Below are 21,573 nucleotides of genomic sequence, written 5' to 3'. Positions count from 1 at the left end.
ATGAGAGACTATCACGCGTTAGATTACCACGTGGTGGATTACTACGCGATAGATCAGCACGCGATAGATTACCACGCGATAGAATTCCACGCAATAGATTACCACCCGTTAGATTACCACGCGATAGATTACCACCCGTTAGATTACCACGCGACAGAATACCATGCAGCAGAATACCACCCGTTAGATTACCACGCGACAGAGTACCACGCAGCAGAATACCACCCGTAAGATTACCACGCGATAGAATATCACGCGTTAGATTACCACGCGACAGAATACCACGCAATAGATTACCACCCGTTAAATTACCACGCGATAGATTACCACCCGTTAGATTACCACGCGATAGATTACCACCCGTTAGATTACCACGCGACAGAATACCATGCAGCAGAATACCACCCGTTAGATTACCACGCGACAGAGTACCACGCAGCAGAATACCACCCGTTAGATTACCACGCGATAGAATACCACGCGACAGAATACCACGCAGCAGAATACCACCCGTTAGATTACCACATGACAGATTATCACATGTTAGATTACCACGCGATGGATTACTATACGGTGGAATACCACCCGTTAGATTACCGCGCGATAAATTATCACGTGTTAGAATATCACATGCTAGATTACCACGCGATGGATTACCACACGATAGATTACCACGCGATGGATTACCACACGATAGATTACCACGCGATGGATTACCACACGATAGAATACCACCCGTTAGATTACCACGCAATAGAATACCACCCGTTGAATTACCACACGATAGAATATCAACCGTCAGATTACTACGCGATAGAATACCACCTGTTAGATTACCACACAATAGTATACCACCCGTTACATTACCTCACAATGAAATACCATCCGTTAGATTATCATTCCTATTCCTACATATTAGTTTACCACACGATTACCACCAGTCAGATTATCACTCGTTTTATTCCTACCCGTTCGATTACCACGCGTTCGATTACTACGCGTTCAATTACCACACTTATTACATTATCACGCGTTGTCTTACCACCCGTTGAATTAATACCCGTTAAATTACTACCTGTCAGATCAGCGTTAGTAGATCACCACGTGTTAAGCTACCTCATGTTAATTTATCTCACGTTAGATCCTCAAAAGATACACCACACGTTGTTCACCATGCCTTACAATGTAAGAATAACATCACCGCGTATCACTTCACCACACCTTACATTACCACCTGTTAAATAACTACCTGTTAAATCACCACGAGCTACCTCACGTTTATCTCGCGTTAAATCCCCATCCATTAACGACACGTTAGATCGTTACGCGTTGTACAACTCGTTATATTGTCTAGTTATGTCAATGCACGTCGATCAGATAGTTCGATAGAAAAACGAGAAGGAAAGAAACAAAGCGAAAAAGTCGCCTGGAGACGAACACTCGTGGCATCGATTTACAAATCGGCGAAACTCGTGCTACGTGTGGATCCATCAAGCTCTTGTGCGATTTTAAGATACAGAGTTCGATACGTCTCAACAAAATGTCACACGTGTTTCTTTGTCTCGGTTATTTTAAAATCGAAGAATTTCTTCAAGGATCGTTTAATCGTTTGTGACCACTGAACACAACACATATGTACCTCGACACGTGTGTTTGAACTTGAAATACACAAAATTTGATTCACTTTTTTTTTTTAATGTCGACGTCTTCTTTCGATTCGTCGATTTCTTCATTTTGAAGTATTGGAATCGGGTTTGATCTGATATTAATGTTAGAGCGTTGTCAGTTTCAGACTGCGGAGTTTCCATTGATTGAATCGCTTTAATTGTGCTTCCCTGAGAGCCGTATTGCGACGTTATCGAAAGTGCGTCTTGATAAGATTCTTCGTCTTTTTTGTATTTTTGTATTGTACGAGTAAGAACGTTTGTGTCATTCAGTGATGGGCTGATTGTTGGGGTGTACAGTGGAGAATTTATGGGCGCTGAAGATGACTTTTGTAAGGTTCTATAGTAGAGTCTTGATATATTGCCACTATTTACATTGCTGGTTCAGCGAGTTTTTTTTAGAGGTTTATGTATGTCTCAAAAATTGGAATTTTTAATTTGTGCAACTTTTGATTAAATTTGCAGAGTATTCTTAAATTTTTTAATTTATAAATTTGTACATTTTTAAATTTAAAAATTTGCAAGTTTGTATAATTTTAAATTTAAAAATTTGCAATTTTATATATCTTTAAACTTTTACATTTGAAAATTTATTTTGAGACTTTTGAATGTGTAAATTTGTTTATTCTTAAATTTTTCAGTTTGCAAATTTACATATTTAAAAATTTAACTTGAAAATTTTTGTAAATTTTTAATCTTCTTAATTTGCAAGTTTGTATATTATTATACTTTGAATTTGCAAATTTGGAGATTTACACATTTATTGACTTGTGATTTATAAATTAAAAAATTCAATGGTTTATAATTTAAAAAATTTTTAAACCTAAATTGTTTCTATTATAAATTAAATTTATAAATTACAGAATTTCAAAAATCTTCATTTCTTCAATTTTTCAAATCTATAAATTTTAAAAACGACAAATTGTTGTCCGAATTTTCAAGTTTTTGTACAATCAAGTTTACATTTTTGAAAATTTATAAATCTGAAAATAGTCAAGTCTTCTTTCTAAATTAAAAAATTTAGGAATTTAGAAATTTGAAAACAATTTATGTGTAATTTCGAAATTTGAACATTCAAAATTTAACAAGTTTGAAGACATTTGAAACTTCAAGACAAACTTTAAGAAATTTCCAAACTTGAAAATTTTATTCTGAAATTTAAAAATTCATCGCAGAAGTTTTCAAACAAACCTTGAAATGAATTATCGCTTATTTAAAGAATATTTCACGTCAGCAATTTCAGGGCAATATACCAACAGTCTATTATATGAATTCATGTCTAGCACCCCTAGCATTTTTCCACCACCGTCATAATTTTCGATATGTCGCATCTTTAATTGAATATCTGAAGCTATTCGAATCCATCGAAGCGTACGTTAAAGAGGGAAGAATTTCTTATTAAATTTCAAGACAGAGAAGCTCGAAAGACTTAAAAGCGATATAGGTAAATAGTTGGAATAAAAGTCCGATAGCTATAGTCTTTGAACGATGAAAGATCGCGAGGAAAAACAGCGTGTCTGAGAGACCCGTTCGAGTCCGTAATTTCGATGGAGAACTATTAGAGAAGGATTATCATTGAAAATTTCAAATTTGTTAATTGAACTAACGGCGATAAAAGTCTCGTAGAGTCGCAGGAAACGCGAATTGCAACGATTACGACGAACGAGTCCGCTCGTTAGCGAGCCTGTGTCTCGAGTTAGACTTAGTTAATGACGAGAAGCAAAATCGAACAGGAAGTTGGACGAAGTTTCTAGAAGTTTCAAAAATTTACGCACGACGCTCCTCGAAGTATAGGGTGAGTCAAAATTAGGTGAACAAAATTACTATTTGTTATTTGAGAGAAAGCATTTCGCTATACAGAGTCTCGACCGCCATTAATGCACTCAAAGCAACGTTCAACAGTACAATTTAGTGTCCAACACATTTCTGGGGAAACGTTGGACATCTTTTATTCTTGAGGTCACTTTTGTATTATACACGCGCAAAATACGAAATTAAGATCGTTTACTTAATTTTGATCCACCCTGTATATTTGGACGATCTGTTCATCCTTTTCGTGATAAAGTCCGCATATTTTAAACAGTACTTCGTCTTTGTGTATTTTGCCTTTGGTTTGATGCATGATTTATTTTTTGACGGGTTTTATTAACCCTTTTGGTTTAACGTTGATATGTTAGGGCCGGGTGTTGCGGGTGCAAGACACTGGGGTCTCTAGATAGATGAGTTTCACAGAAACAAAAAAAGATAAATTAAGAAAGAAAGGAGATACAGTATTACCTCGAAACAAGCAACAGTTTCGAGCTTCGAAATTAACAAATTTTTATCCTCACTTCTTTGATTTAAACATGAAAAAAGTTATGTAATTGTTCATATTTTAACATGAACAAAAATGATATAATCAGTTATGTTTTAACATGGATAAAAATTATATAATCAGTTATGTTTTAACATGGATAAAAATGATATAATCAGTCATATTTAAGCATGAACAAAAATTATATAATCAGTCATATTTGAACATGAACAAAAATTATATAATCAATCACATTTGAACATGAACAAAAATTATACATATAATTGATCATATTTAAGCATGTAAATTTTTATTTGTTCGTATTTCTTCATTTTCTTCTTTCAGACACTTTTAAGAAAAAATGTTATTTTTTTCAACTTTGAACAAATTTGAGATTTGAAAGTAATTTTTGTACTTGGGTTCTTTTATGAAGAAGACAGCCCTGTATTGCACACAAATTTTTAGATTTACGTTAACTATGACAATTCTGAGTTTTATAAAAATGTTTTCAAAATTATTTTATAACACATGGATAGAATGATACAATCATTTAAAAGTTTGTCGTAATAAATAAAATTTAAAATATTATAAAATATTAATTTAAAGTTTGTTTTATGCAACTGAACGCATTGCTATAATTATGAAAAGTTTGCTGAAATAAATAAAATTTAAAAAATTGTAAAATATTTTTCAGAGGATTCTTCATACGATCATATATTCTTAATATTTTTAATATGTATTTAGTTGAAATGTTCAATATTTATGCACAATAAATTCAAATGAGTGACGTCTAATCGATATGTGTATTGACGTCTTTCAGATAATAAACATTTATTGTTGATATTAAAAATAAATTGATATTCGTTAAATCGTCTTGTCAATATTTTAAATATTGACAATGTGTCAATTACCTTCACACATTTAGTGATATTCCCTTGTTGTATTTTGTTGTAAATGGCAGAATGATATAAACTAAAATTAATAATATTAGTAATTAACAAAGTACAATTCTTATACTTTGAACGTAGACTAGCATGAATTTCAAAATTCACAAAATTACTGAAAAGAAGTATATTTAGAAATATTTAAAATATTACAAATATTTTTCTTCAAACATAACTGAAAAAATACCTTTCATCTTTTATAATTGAAGAAATATTTGTTATCTTCTATAACTGAAAAAAATATTGTCAATCTTGTATAATTACAATAGAATGTATTGTACAACTTCTTGTTGTAACTTTTTAAAATATTAAAAATCTGCAATATTATATTTCTGCAAATAAATTCTTTAAACATAAAATACCAAAAACAAATGAAACAAATTAAAGAAGATTGAATAAATCAACCTTAACACATCAGAATAAATCTCCTTTCTCATCTCATCCCATTTCTCATTTTTTTGGGGTCTCTGTGACCCCAGTGTCGCGCACCCGTTGCCTCTAGATCCATCCCAAGGTTCGAGGAACGCCGACTATTAATCTTATAAAATATTTAAAACATTCAAACCTTTTTGAATTCATATGTACATTCGAATGAAATCACAGTAGTCTATAAATTCATATACGAGTATAATAAACCTTATGTTCTCAATAAGAACGAAAGCTATAAGAGTATTTTTTTAAAACGAATATCTTGATATCTTGAACGAAAAGCATTTTGTGCACGCGCAGTGTTGAGTTCGTCCACAGTTTTGTCTCCACAAAGAATTTCTTTGTTTCTCGTCTACGTTGAAATTCTCCAAATTCGTCTACGAAGAATCGTAGGAAACACCGTCCTAAATTAGCCTAACTACAATGGACTCCCGTTAATTTCGCGGTCCACCCGCCATATTGCTTTACCGCGAACTGCTTTCGATTACAAAATGGACGACGCGAAGATGGAAAGCATTCGCTAACGAGTCGGTCCCTTCAAAGGAATCTGTACAGAAATTTGGGGAACTCGTCTGGTTTTCATTGCAACGATCTTTGTAATAGCGATAACAATTACTGAGGAGCTATTCTAGACAGACACGCGTACAGTTTTTATATTTGACGATCTTTTTTTGGACCAGTGCTGCTCTTCGCTGTACCTGTGCCTTTTTTATTGCCACAAGAACTTCTTAGTTAGATTTCTTAGGTTTCTAAGCAAATTTTTTAGATTTTTCTAAGCAAATACAAAGGAGGACTTCAAGTACTGAAACTTGAAATTATAATTTAATTTAAGGGTGTAACTTTATATGCTTAAAGGAAGAAGCTTAAAATACGGTCCTGAACGTGGTTACATTAGTACATACGTATAATTTACAACCACACTATATTTCCGAGGCAAACTGTACATTTTTGTGTGGTATTTTTCTTTTTGTATTTAAGGGGACATTCTATCGTAGATCTTTTAAAAAGCCTATTTTCTGCATTTTCTATTTTCTACAATTATTATTTAGTAATTTGGAAATTTTGATCTTTGGTAATTTGGTCATTTGGTTATTTAATTATTTTATATTTTTAATTATTTTGATCTTCGCTAATTTGGTAATAATATTTGGTTATTTAGTTACATGGTAATTTTTGAATTTGAGAATCTAAAAATTATGTAAAAATTAGAAAAAAAAGACTACAAAGTCTTTCAAAATGTATCAGATAGCCCTGAAAACACTAGACCTACAATAGAACTCCCAAAGCATCAGAAACTATATCAATCATAAAAAATTACATAGCTAAATATTAGAAACAATAATGAAATTATTTTATATAAAAACGCAACACAGGTATGAAGAAGTCAGCACCAGTTTCGATCCTCGTCGAAAATCAGAGGATACATCGAGCAGGGTGATACGAAAATATATGTAACATTTCACTGATAATTCGTCGATTTTACAGGAAGCTCTGTTCGATGCAAGCTTATCGGTGTTTCATAAGTTTGAAGGAAGCCTCCAGACAATTTTCTAACGGGCAGAAGACGGAGCCATAAAAAAACAGCTTCGAATATTCGCGATATCTCGTGTTAAGCGCCGGTATAATCAACCCTTTACACCCTTTCTACCACCAAAATTTCGATTTTCGTTTCAAATTTACATTCGTGGAAAAAGAAAGTACAGGATCAAGTTTCTCGACAAAATGCGTGGATTTCTATACGAAATGTTTCAAAATAGACTTATAAATGTTTAAATATAAGTTTCATGATCATCTTTGGTGTAACGTGTTCATTATTCAGTAACTTATGGTAATTATTATCATAAAAGGACTATTACTTATTGTTATTATTGTTAGTCACATTTGAAAATATGATTCTTGTACACGTACGCAATTTTGATATCGATATTACACAGAATTTATTATACATACTAATTATAGGTTCCCGGAAAGTTTGCTGAGTTTTAATTAGGGGAGCGAAGAAATAATTGATTAGAAGGGATACATGATCACAGAGATATTAATACATTACCAATATGTTTTATATTTTAAAAATAATTTTGCAGCTGTTTGTATAAAGTAAAAGGTTAAAAGTTAATTATTTTTTATTATTTCATATGAAATCCTAACTTAAACTCTCAATTTCGGAAGATAATTTCTATTCACAGATAATGTTTCGTAATTAAAACTTCATCATTATGAAAATAACGAAACATCAAATACAAAATTCAACGAAAAACTGTGATCAATTATCCCATCTTTCTCCTGTTATTAATTCTTTGCACTTCGTCATATAAAATTACCGCTGCATAAATCTATCCTTTTACAGTATCACATAAAGATCAAAGGATGTAGAATTTAACGATATTGTTACACCCGGATAATTTTAAAGTAACATATCAAATTTCTATCATGAATTCCCTGTCACATTGTATGTACATTATTTCATCTCACATGTGCAACGTGTACATTTTACCATTTTACCATAAAATATACATACGTAGACGTTGTACAATAATTTAACTTGATCATTTGTAAGGTTTGCTTATCAAATTTAAAATTAGAAAATTTGTTTATAAAAAATCTATACAACATAAGTTAAAATTATGTTTGTTTTGATGTATAGATAAAATACAGAAGATTATTTATCTGTGACTTTATAATAAAACGTTTATAACATTATTTCCTATTTTATAAACCCCCGCATTTTGTCAAGGAGAACTTGAAGCGTCCTGTATATCTCTTATCGTTAGTGATGGGCAGAAGTGCCCGTACAGGAATTCACGAACACTGGCATACACAGTTGTCCATCACTAATGGTACAGTTAGGTGCAACGGTCAACTATACGAGAGTGTAGATAAAGTTGGGGTTAGGTCTAGATTCCCCAATTTCTAATCGTAAATTTTCCTAGAATATTCCTTACAATTTTTCTTAGAGTATTCCTCCGTAGAATAGGCTCTCCTTAAAATATTTCTAGGCTCTCAGAATATTTCTAGGATCCCAGAATGTTTGACATTTTTAGCCCACGTTGCACCCGAGTGTACAGCAAATAAGCACCGAATACATAATAAAAGATACGAAAGGGGTTGAAAACGAAGGGGACATAATGGTACGCGAAAGGGTTAAAGGTGACCGGTGAAAGGTCGCTCGTTTTTGGCAATACGTTCGCACCCTGTGTATACGTGTAAGCAATCTCTGCATATGTCTACGTGTCATCTACTCGACAGCGTTCATCGGTTTAAATTACTCTTACCGCACGGCCCGTAAGGACGTGTTATAACTTACGATTAATAATAACACCAACGTGTCGTCACATTTGAAACCAACGCGGACGCCCCTTTCACGCTGCACCCACATGCACACACACGTAACACGTACACTCAACTCTCCTCCGATGTTGTGTTAATAAAATCTATAATTTGATAAACAATTTACACGCATAACATAATCGATAAATATCGCGTATGTATATTTTCTGTGTGTTGTGTGTTTATTTCATTTGAGGGTAGGGGGCGGGGGATCTCTTTTCTTCTATACAACAATGACTTCGTTAAACGCTAGATAGGATCATCGGTTCGTGTGATACTTTCGTCCATTTTTAGTTTCAACACTTGCTCGCCTCTCACGCACACATAACCGTGTTCGAAGCACGTTCGACCCTCGAAATACGGCGCGAAATTGTGTCTAGAATTCCTCGCCGGGAGAGCATCGGCAACGTGACCTAAAGAAGGATCCATGCACGTGAACGCTATCGTAGTGATAATAAATCTTTCATATACAATGAATATAATACACAACTAACAATACATAGCAACAAGGAAGAAGTTTGATTTCACTTGATTCGAGGTCCGGCGCGAGAGTTCACTCTCTTCAGGAGGACGCGGCCGTATTTCAAGGATTCAGCTCGCTACGTTCATTGAGACTCAACCGCCATGTTCAAGATCCACCGGTGTTCAGACGCGTCTTCAAGAGGATTCACGCGTGTCCACGTTTCAGTCTTGGCCCGCGAACTTCTTCAACCGGTCTTCTCCCGATATGTTTCGTCTCCGACGGCCATCTCGAATAACGGTAGCCGCGCTCGATGCACATCGTTAGTCCGCGAGCAGCACCGTTAACGTCCAAACAGTAATTAACCAACACAGCACCGACCTAACACGAGACCGACCGGTCTCCTCGAGTTCTTGGACTTAAATCTGGACACGAGGTTCAAGCAGTGCGATTCGAAGACGGGCCATCTCTACACGTACCACTCTTTGATGTCTATCAGTTCTCGTTTCTTGTTGGTTTTGCTGCCGTTCGCGCCGTTCTTCAGGGCGCCGTTGAAGGGCTGCCCGGAGCCGGCTGCCCCGAGCAGCGCAGCGTTCGGGTCCTGGCAGAAGTTCTTCGTCTCGTCGACCTTGTAGCTAGTCTCCGGACGGTTCTTGAACTTCAGGATGATCAGGATGATGAGGACGATCGCGATCAACGCCGCGGCTATGATGCCGATTATCAGAGCCGCGTTCTCCGCTGCTTCCGATGTTATCCTCTTGTTGTTGTTGTTCTTCGGCGGGGTCGGCATCGGGTACATCGGTACATCGGGTGGAGGCCGAGGAGGTGGATCCGTCATCTCCGTGGTTGTTGTTTGGGTCGTTACGGTCGTCGATCTCGGCGTCACGACGCTACTGTAACGCGTAAACGGATTGGTTAGACTTCTCAAACAGATAACTGAATGTTGTATGAATCAGAACGTGTTTGCTGCACTCTCTTGTAATATGATAGGCGAAATAGTACGCTATGAAATTCTTGTACACCGGTGTGCATTCTGCAGGCTTCCCAGGGGAAACCGACGCTGAAAGAGCATCTACTCGTTCGGTTATGGCTCGTACGTTTAGAAATTTAGAAACTCGAATTTGCCACTTTGGGAGGCATTAAATTTCACAGACGAGGAATTTTTTAGGTGGAAAGTTAAATTTGAGCAGGTTGGGAAGTTTTAAATTTAGTCACGAGTGGACGAAGTTTTCAATTCGGGCGTTTGAGAAATTTGATGTTTTGGAAAACGAGGAATTTGATAATCTGAGAAATTAATTTGGTAATTTGGTACTTTGGGAAATTTTAGAATTTGGAAAATTTCGACAAGTGGAAAATTTGAAAAGTTACGAGTTTAGGAATTTGAGAAATGTGGAAACATGGGAATTTGGCAAAAATCTGCAAATTTGAGGATTTGAAAATTTTCCAATCTTTGAAAAGTTGCTAATATGCTAATCCGTGAAATTTGAAAATATGAAAATTTAAAAACTGAAAGCTCATTTCATCGTTTGACGGCAATATAACGAGAGACTACTGTACGCAATATTATATGGAGTACCATGCGATATTTATTTTCAATCGAAGATACGAGTATTGCTATTGATTTTCCATAGAACGCACAAGCTGTATCATGAAATTAAAAAAAAAGAAGAAAAAATGTTCGATGAACAATGGCGATGGTTTTCGGTATAAATCACATGAAGTTAATCAACTGTGTTATTCTAGGATTTCTATATTTCAGTATTATTTTGGAAGGTAATAATACTATTTTTACGAAGAATAGAAATGTATTTATTAAAGCTTTTTATTGATTGCAACTGAGAAACGTTATGATTGTTCATATATTGCTAATGTATTATTAAAAAACTGCTGCAAAAATTAGAATATTTAAATAAATAAAGCAATGAAATAAAATTTTCAGTTTTTGTACGTACACGGAAAAATCTTTGATTAATTATTTTATTGAAAAGTTTATAAATAATTGATTAAATGAATAAATGGTTCTTAACTTGTCTGCTAATCGTAGAATTTATTTTTAATTTGCCTATGTACATAAAAAAATGTTAATTTTTGAAATCGACAAAAATATCCAGTCTGGAATCGTTGAAGAATGCAAATTAAAAACTCGAATGTTGACATTAAAGAATAAAATTATTAAAACATTTAATTCCCATTTAAATCGGTGAATACATTGGGAAAATTAATTTTTGATATCGATTCGAATTTCAATCTCATTATAAGATTAAAAGAAATCAATAATTTTCATGATAATCGAGCTTTGTGTATTTTACTGTGAATGTTATTATTATTATTAATATTATTATTATTATTGTTATGGGAACTGTTTGCATCAATTTGAAATGAACTTTCTTAATTAGTCTCTTGAACGAAAGATCAAATTATCTTGTATATTTATTTGATAAAATATTAATTATTCCCTAGAAATTTAAATAAATACGTCCGTAATATGCATTGATTAATTTAATCGTGATTATCAAATACCATAAACAAAAGCGTTATCAGTTTTATGAAGATTTATTATCAGATAACAAAATAATTTCTTGCGTTATTTATTTGTCAGACACCCTTAAACTAATAAAATCACTAAAATATATATTTATCAGGCTTTTAGGTGACGTTTGAAACGTTTATAAATAAAATAATCTGTAAATTTATAATATATTATAACATTAGTTAATTGTGAACTTATAAATTGTAAAAAACAACCCCTTTTACATTTAATAATTATTAAACTGAAGATTGTATTGCCATATAAATTTAATAACCAATTAAGAACAAAATTTAATTTTCAAATATTTATATTTATGAAATAAAGTAGAATGTTTGTAAACAAAAAACGACCCCATTTACAATTAAACACTATTAAACTGAAAGTAACAAACTTAAATAGAATCAACTTCTTTTACAATTAAACACTCCATCTTTTAAATTCCTATAACACGTATTAACATTCAGAGATACCTCAAATTAAAATAAAGAAACCAAAATGATCTAATTTATCAACTGAACTCCAAACTCCTTAAAAAACAACCCTTATTGTAATCTTCATATAATCAATCTAAGAGTCCTTAAAACAGGTGTTAGCACCCAAAGATACCACCAAATAAAGCCAGAGAACTTGATAGCTTATTAAATTAACTACCTAAACCCTGAACTTCTCAAAAAACAACCCCTCTTGCAATTTTGACATAACTAACTTAGAAGTCTATAAATTCTGTGTTAGCAATTGAATGTGAGGAATAAAACCAGAAATTACAAATTATTTAATTAATCAACTGAACTCGGAATTCCTCAAAAATAACCCCTTTAACAATTTTTAGATTATTAACTTGAAAATTTTAAAACATGTATCAGTCTTTGAATGTACAATCAAATAAGGATATAAAACTTAAATTATCAAATGAATGTACAGAATCCTAAACTTCCCAAAAAGCCACCCCTTTAAGAATCTTCACATTATCAACTTGAAATCCTTAAAACATGTGTCAGTCTTCAAACGTACTACCAAATATACCCATAAAACTTAATTTGTGAAATTAATCAACTAAATGCCAAACTTCTCAAAATCCACCCTCTTTACATTCTTCACATTATCAACTTTAAACCCTTAATACTTGTGTCAGTCTTCAAAAGTACCACCAAATAAGCCCATAAAGTTTAAATTATCAAACGAATCAACTGAATCCCAAACTTTTCAAAAAATCACCCCTTTTACATTCTTCGCATCATCAACTTGAAATCTTTAACACTTGTGCCAATCTTCAAAAATACCACCAAATAAGTCCACAAAACTTAAATTATCAAACGAATCAGCCAAATCGCAACCTTCTCACAAAGCTATCCCTTCAACAATCTTCACAATACCACGTTAAATCCCTTAAAACACCTGTTAGTCTTAAAACGTATCACCAAATAAGCCCACAAAACTTAAACTACCAGACCACTCAACTAAATCCTAAACTTCAAAAACCACCCGTTTACAATCTTCGCACCTAAAGTCCTTAAAACACGTGCCAGTGAAGACACTACCAAATAAAAGCAGAAACAAAATTATCAAATTTATCAACAAAACAATTTTTATTTAAAAGGAAAAACCTCTCATGTTTGAATTACCCAGGGAAACACGATGCACCGGTAAGAAGCACCGAAACGTTCGCATACAGAAGCGTAAGAATAATTATCCGTGTTAGCTCGACACAAGCACAAGAACACGAGGGTCTCAATGGGGCAACCCGTGTGCGTTGGCCGGCTTGCGAGTTCGTTTGGCGGGCAGTGAATATTCAACGTCACCGCGGGGTGTCCGAGCGAAACTGACAAACTCACCTGGCGTGGCTGGTTTCGAGGTCTGTGGTTGACACATTGTACTGGACAGAAACGGTGACGATGTCCCTGGTCGATGTCGACGGCGAGCCAGGAGACGTTTGCGTGCTGATGTGGCTGCTAGTGTACTCGCGGGCAGTCGTGTACGCCACCGAACTGGAATCTGCCAAAGCACGGAAGAAAAAAGAAGAAAATGAGAGACAAGCGTCAACCGGCTGCTGCAATTACGCGTATCCGATTGGCTACGGGGGATGAGGTGGTTTAGTAGCGTGCTACCGACAATATTTACGCGTGCGTAGGCCGGCGATATTCACGCGTGCGTGGGCTGCCACGTTGCGATCGCCGACGGAGAAGGGAGCCGTGTTTCACGAACGTGCGTTTCACCCCGTCGTTACTAAACGTCGCCGTCACGGCGGAGGGGGTGGAAAAATTGTGTTTGAAAGGAATGTGGGTGTAATTGGATGAACGTAATGCAGTAACGCCATTTCCTCCAAGGCAGACGAAAAGCCTCCGTAATTGTCATAACGCTGGAATCTTCGATGTATAGGGTGATCTTGATAATACCACAATTTACGAGGTACTCAATCATTTTAAATTCTTCTGCGATTAAAATTTAAAATCAAGTAAAAAGATTAATCTCAATTCAATATCTTGATAATACGGACAATTTACGAGGTATTCAATCATATCAAATTCTACGTTTGAAATTTTAAATTAATTCAACATCGAGGTTGTGATCATTTTTATTAATTTGATTTCCCTTAAAATATTACTCTAATTTACTCTAAGTTAATTTATTTTAATATAGCATTTGATTCAATCTTCATTTATTTTTAAGTTCGTTGAATTTCAAAATACTGCTGACTAAGTTTGATTTATTTTGAATATTTTATATGAAAGTCTATAGGGTTGTTCCGAAATATAAATCAAACATTTTAACTTGAAATTTGATTTTACTTTATATAATTGTGGCAGTAGTAACACGAGATACGTGTTCAAAAGGAGCTGTATTCAATAATAGGTTTAATATGGAGACAGTTTTGGATTTGCACAGCTTGGAAGATAATGGAGCTCTCGTTTAAATTAGATTTTGATCTGGTATGACTTCAATAAATTTGACAGTTTTAAATTTGATAAGTTAGGAACTGTAATCTGAGAAATTTGACTGCTGAAAATTTGAGAACTTGGGTTCGGGATATTGGGAGATTAAAAATTGAAAGATGGAAAGTTTGCAAGGGTAGAAATTCAATAATTTGGGGATTTTAGTGATTCAAAATTAGAATTTGAGATGTTTGATAAATGAAAGTTGGGAAAATTTTGAAATTTGTAAAATTACAAGCTTTGAAATTTGTAAATTCGAAGGTAGAAGTATGGAAATTTGACAATTTATAAATATTGAACTTGAGGAATGTGTAAATATGTAAATTTTAAAACTGAAATTTAGTGTGAACTTGGGAATGTGGAAATATGAAAAATTGTGGAATTTATGAATATGCAAATTTCGAAATTTGTGAATTTGGAAATTTAGAAATTTTACAGCTTGAAAACTTAAAAATTTGAGAACTAAAAAAAATTGTGAAAATCCGAGAATTTGAGAATTTGAAAACTAGAGAATTTGAAAATCCGAAAATCTGAGAATTTGAGAATTTGAAAAGTAGAGAATCTGAAAATCTGAGAATTTGAAAATTTAAGAATGTAAAAATGTGATAATTCAGAAATTAAAAAATTTGAAAATTTGAAAACTAGAGAATTCAATTACTTAAAAATGAGTAAATTCGTAAATTTACATATCTAACACCCTATCCATAATCTCCATAATCTTCAATCTAAATCATAATGTATCTAAGCGTACACATCTCGCACAGTGACATTCGCGCGTTAAAAAGAAGTATAAAATGGAACCGGACTATGTTTAACAATATGGGGACTTGATAAAAGCAGCCGTAACTTAACTCGAATATCTACAAAGAAGTCTATGTTACTCTAATGGAACACGCGAGGTTTATACGTTGCTTTACGATGTTCACCATCGATTCGTGGTTGAACTAGTTACAATATGTCTACCGGGTAAGTTCATTAGCCGAGGAGGATTTGTCGATCGAAGCTTGCGGTCTCTTTAAAAATAAGTTGAAATGAACATTTTCAAAAATGGAACATATCAAGAAATGAAACTCATCATCTGTAATCTTCAAAAATTTAAAACGTGCATACTTTTCTAAAATAGTAGAACCAACACATATATTATTTTTCATAAAATACTTCTGCAAATGTATCTTTAAATGTATCGTCTGCAAGTGCAAAGTCAAAGTGAAAAATGTTATCAATTTTAAATATTGTATAAATATTTTCGTCTTGTATAATTAATAGTAAATAAAATTAAATGTAAGTGTTTGTAAGTTATAAACAGTTATTTAAATATAAACGTTTGTAAGTTAATTGTATTTCTTTTTAGGTTAGAACTAAAAGTTGAATGTAAGAATTCTAAATCCCGAAATAGAAAATTGTGATTTTAAGAAAGCATTTTTATAAAATTTTGTTATATCTGTAAAGATTGATGAATAAATAAATATAAATATTCGTTTCCTATATTATTTATGTATTTTTCTTTTAAAGTCAAAATACATAAATTTTATTAATGGTTTTACTATTTTAGTGTATACTGTATTTTAATTGAAATTTAAAAAATGTTGATATCACAAAATTTTAGTTTATAATAATTGGAAAAGAGTGAACTTGCGTTTGGTTATATTATTTAAAAATTAAATTTATATTACGAAATAGATACTTCAATAAAATAAATATACCGATGAAAATAACTAATAGATAGTTTTCAGAAATTTCATTAACTCGTAGCAAGAAAGTTTCTAGGTACAATTTCTCTGCTATAAACTTGCTTCTAAATGCAAAATTAATTAACTATACGATCACGTGGTAGAAGAATCTTTTGAAACATTGTCTATAAATATTTCGTGTAACTTCTTTACAGCACTGAAGGAATTTTAATGATCAAATAGAAGAGAGCAGTGTGTTGGACTGTTTCCATCAGTACTATTGATCCGAGCATAAAAGAAGAGTCCTAAATAAGAAATGCGCTGAGTTTCGGAAATTCATGATGTAAAAATAAATTTTTAAATCGAACAACCTCGCGTTGCTACTATTACTAAATGTAATTAGACAATATCGATAAAAAAAATATTATTATAGAAAAGAAAACAGTTATTGCATGTTACTTTCAATTTTTATAAAAAAATTACTGCAAAATTCTAAAAATGAATCATGGAAGTTTGAAAATTTGTTGCTGAGAATTTGTAAGTTGAATAATTTGATATTTGTGTATTTCTAAGTTTTTAAATTTTTAAATTGAAAGATTTCAAAATCTTTCTATGTCTCAAGTGGTCTACATTTTTTAAATCTCTAAATTATCAAGTCTCTAATATATTCAAATTTCTTAATTTCCATATTTTTATATATCAAAATCTTCTAATTTTTAAATCTGTAAAATTCTTAATTTGTAGATTTATGAATTTCTAAATGTTCACATTTTTACATTTTTAAACTTTTAAATTTACAAATTTATATCACTACTAGTATATCCCTAGATTCCTATATTCCAAAATTCCTACATCCCCAGATTTCTACATACAGGGTATCTCACAACTCGTCTAGGTCCCTGAAATGAGTTCCTATGTCCCTAGATTCTTATATCCCTAGATTTCTATATCCCTGGATTTCTATATCTCTAGTTACTAATATCCCTAAATTACTATGTCCTTGGATTGCAATATTACTCAAAACCTAATTCCCTAGATTTCTATATTCTTAAATTCTTAAATTCCTAAATTCCTAAATCCCTAGATTCCTATATCCCTAGATTCCTATATCCCTAGATTCCTATATCCCTAGATTTCTATATCCCTAGTTACTAATATCCTTAAATTACTATATTCTTGGATTGCAATATTACTCAAAACCTAAATCCCTAGATTCCTATATTCCTAAATTCCTAAGTCCCTAGATTCCCATACCTCTAGATATCTATATTCCTAGTTACTAACATCCCTAAATTATTATATCCTTGGATTGTAATATTACTCAAAACCTAAATCCCCAGATTCCAACATCCCTATATTCCTATATCCCTAGATTCCCACATTTCCAAATTACTATATTCTTAAATTCGTATATTCTACAATTTTTATATCCCTAAACACTATCACCTCTAAATTGCTATATCCTTGAATTGCAATAATACTTGAAAATTGCAATAATACTCCCACATTTCTAGACTTTTAAATCCCTAGATTCCTAAATTCATAGATTACCATAACTCCACATTTCTATATCCTTATATTCCTTCCTTAACAGTTTCACTTATAATACTACACAAGAAAAAATATCCTATTTCGCAACAAAGAACGTCGATACTAAAAGAAGTGTCGTGAACCCCGCGTCGAATATGGCGGCACCCATTTCGACCGTGCGGTCAACTTTTAACCGATGCCACTCGGGATTGGCAGTGCTTTCATCGCAGCAAGTCGAGGAATGAAGAGGATGTCCGCCAGTCGAGCATTTCCATAACGAGTTTTCACGCGTTCGTTTTCCTTCATCTCCTCTGTCAGATCGAAGATCGACAAACCTTCCGTTTCAATTATGACGCTACGAAACGAATTGATCTTCCCCGTAATAAATATTAATGCTACGCTACGTGCATCACAATCAGATTCGATCGAGGTTGTTTCCTTTCGTAGAAAACTCGGTCGATGATTGTAATCTGCCCCAAGTTTGTTCGGCGAATTGGTGTTATGAATTTTTTATTGTCTCGGATTATTGAGTATGCATTGGAGAATTATTGGAAATTATCTAGTTCTTTCATTTTTCTTCTCGATGTCTTGGAGAACCTTAAGTCTATTTAAAAAAGACTTACTCGATATTTAATTAATGTGATTGTTTGAAATATGAGTGTTGACTGTGGTCATTAGCTCACATATGATTGAAGTGCAATTAAATTGCATATTTTTATGTATAGACTGTTATGGCTAATAAAAGATTCACTAAATGTCTAATAAAACATCCTATCGTATAACAGAATTATACAATAATCATTCCATTATAAAATAGTATTATACGAGCAGAGCTACTATACAATTTACAAAAAATGGCGGGAAATTCAAAATCGAAAGGTGCCTCTCCCACGTGCTAGAATAATAGCGTATCAACGATATCACGTTTCCAGAAGGGACGTCCAAAAAAAGTTTGAAACCCGTCCAAGTCTTGGAAATGCTCAGCTGGTGGCACAGTGTGCACTTACTAGGAAGTGAACGAGAGGAAAGAGCGTGCACGAGGAAGATCAATACCAGGGTTCGCGTGTTCGCGGGCACATGGAAATCGGGTGTGACGAAAACACAAAGGCTAAAGGGAAACGGACCGGTAGCTGATGTGACGAAGATTTCCTCGGTGGTGACGGGTTCCCCGGAACCATCCTCGCAGTCCTCCTCGTCGTCGCATGAAGGACGTTCCACGATCTTCTCCTTGTGATGCTTCGGCCTGTACGTCGTCGGCGACCTCGTCGGGGCGACGTAAACTGGCGTTATTATGTCGTCTGCGGACAGACAGAGGATCGTGATTATTTGAAATTGCACGCTGCGCATAATTTCCGTGTGATTGCACGGTTTCCAGGGGCACCGGTTTGCGTCATCGGTGTAACCGGAAACGAAAATGCGGTTAGGACCCGTTGATCCTTGTACCAACGATAATGGAGATAGAATGCGCGTTTGATTGGTGCGTTTTACATCACCCTGTGATATCAACCCCTCTCCCCTGTGTCCCTCTTTGAATATCGTTTCCAAGGGAATCTAAACACATGTTCGATTTTCGACGGGTCGTTGAGGGTTTAATCGATGGGACAGTTTCGGAACGGTGTTAATTTCATTGGGCTGTTTAATATCATTTGCGAGATAGACGCGCGATGACTGCAATCGAAGGTGTTGGAAACTGTGAGCATTTAGGGTCACAATTTGGGGAATTAATTTGAAGTTATTTTTATATTGATTGTTTTGTTTGTTTTTTTTTACAGTGATGTTACATTTGTAACACTATTTAGTTAGGAAGTATTTATTTTTTAAATAAATATTTTTTAATTGTGCATTTTTTACCGAAAAGTAAGCATATTTTAATTAAATGTTTTTGACCAAAAAATAAGCATATTTTAATTAGACATTTTTTACTAAAAAATAAGTATTTTTTAATTAAATGTTTTTGACTAAAAAATAAGCATATTTTAATTAAATATTTTTTACTAAAAAATGAGCATATTTTAATTAAATGTTTTTGACCAAAAAATAAGCATATTTTAATTAAACATTTTTTACTAAAAAATAAGTATTTTGGTTAAAGAATGTTTAATTGATTTTTCATTAAGATAAATATGTATCACCTTTCATTTATATTATAAATATTAATGTATGATATAACGAATTTGTAGAATGAATTTAATCCAGTTATTAATTGGACAGGTATAATTAATTTGTAGGGCAAAAAGCAAGTTATTGATTAGTCAAGTGTAATTAATTTATACGGTAAATGACAAATTTTTTAATATTATTTGATGACTGAGTGAGTTCATTTGACTCACCCTCAATAAGGGTTATTTTATTAAAATTATTTTATACGATTTGTGTATGTGTACATTCACAGTGAATTTTACGTATTTACAATATACTGTACAAAAGATACATAACCTCTACGTGTAATATCCATAAAAAGTAAATTTTTTAAACAAAAACTACAAATTACGTTCACACTTAAAATCCTAAAATAAAAAATATACCACAAAACCAAGAAAAAGTATTTGTAATAAACATTCCTTGACTAATTATATATTTCGTATAAAATGGATGAAAACGACTTTTATATAATTGAACCTCCATTGTGTCGTTTGTGTAATAGAGCCTTCATTGTATTTTTTGCACAATTAAACTTCCATTGTATTGTTTGTATAATTAAACCTTCATTATGTTTCCCCAAGCCTGATCACGAATCTAATTTTAAATGTTCATACAGACTCATTCAAAAGTAGTGCACAAAATTCTACATCTTCTCTAAAAATAGATAAAAAATTCCTTAACGATTTTACAATTAATAATTTTTGTTTCATTATAGGAATAATTGAAAATTAGTAAATTTAAAGTAAATTTACTATGAAATTAGAAAATTTCATATAAAAATTTTGTTCGAAAGGACAAAGGTATTTCAGATTGAACATCGTAAATGAATCATCCTGTATGAAGATATGATCATTATTTAACGTGTCACATTTCTCTGACTCAGTCTTTATCTTCATAAAATGTCATCTTCCTAAAATAGCTCCTTGATGATGGGGCGTTCTTTAATGGCGTATCATATTAAAGGGATCCTTCTAATTTGGTTTTTAGTCAGCCGGAGAAGATTTGTAAACCGGCTATCAGACCAAGAGAGGAGGTCGATGGCTAGGTGAAAGGAGGGGCGCCAAGGATCATCCTAAATATGCAAATGAATCGAAGATACAACTGGGCAAACATGAAGACGAAAAGGTGGCATGCCATGCGATATGCGAACCCAACCCGATCGTGCGTGCGTGTTCAAATATCTCTTATACATATGCATATTTATATAGGACAGATACTCTCCTAAAAACTTTATTTTAAATAAGTAACAGATATGATATTTTAATCTTTTCATTTTGTGTCCTATTTGAGTTAACATTAGCAGAAACATTATCAGAAATAATAAACCAGATAAACAATATTATATGAGGAGTTTTATTCTTAAAAACATTTTACATTTTCTTTAAATAAATAAGAAAATGTACCTCTTACTTGATGTTGTAAATTGTACAATGTACATCATATTAATTTAAACTAACATTAAACTTTGATACGCGATTTTGAAATAATACTTTGCTACTCGACTTTGAGGTTAAAATTTGGTTGTACAATTATGAAATTAAACTTTGATGTATGATTTTGAAATTAAACTTTGATGTACGATTTTGAAATTAAACTTCGATATATGATTTTGAAGTAAAACTTTGGAATACAATTTTGAAATTAAACTTTGCTG

General features: G+C 32.9%; 1 protein-coding gene across 6 annotated transcripts in view; it reads right to left on the bottom strand.

Annotated features, from left to right (window-relative positions):
- Positions 1 to 5,450: 5,450 nt before the first annotated feature.
- Positions 5,451 to 21,573, bottom strand: part of Nrx-1 (neurexin 1) — a 583,956-nt gene continuing 567,833 nt past the window's right edge. For 5 of the 6 annotated variants that reach the window (XM_076536345.1, XM_076536349.1, XM_076536348.1 and 2 more), the window contains 3 exons: positions 18,902 to 19,075; positions 13,480 to 13,639; positions 5,451 to 10,010 (listed from right to left, as the gene is read on the bottom strand). In XM_076536345.1, coding sequence (XP_076392460.1) covers positions 9,587 to 10,010; positions 13,480 to 13,639; positions 18,902 to 19,075 — 758 coding nt within the window. In that variant the 3' untranslated portion in view covers positions 5,451 to 9,586. The remainder of the gene's footprint in view (positions 10,011 to 13,479; positions 13,640 to 18,901; positions 19,076 to 21,573) is intronic. The other variant, XM_076536346.1, reaches the window with a different exon arrangement.

Source organism: Megachile rotundata, chromosome 10 (assembly GCF_050947335.1).
Source record: "Megachile rotundata isolate GNS110a chromosome 10, iyMegRotu1, whole genome shotgun sequence".
Lineage (NCBI taxonomy): Eukaryota > Metazoa > Arthropoda > Insecta > Hymenoptera > Megachilidae > Megachile > Megachile rotundata.
The sequence above is the reverse complement of the archived record's forward strand: the minus strand, read 5'-3'. Positions and strand labels throughout refer to the sequence as shown.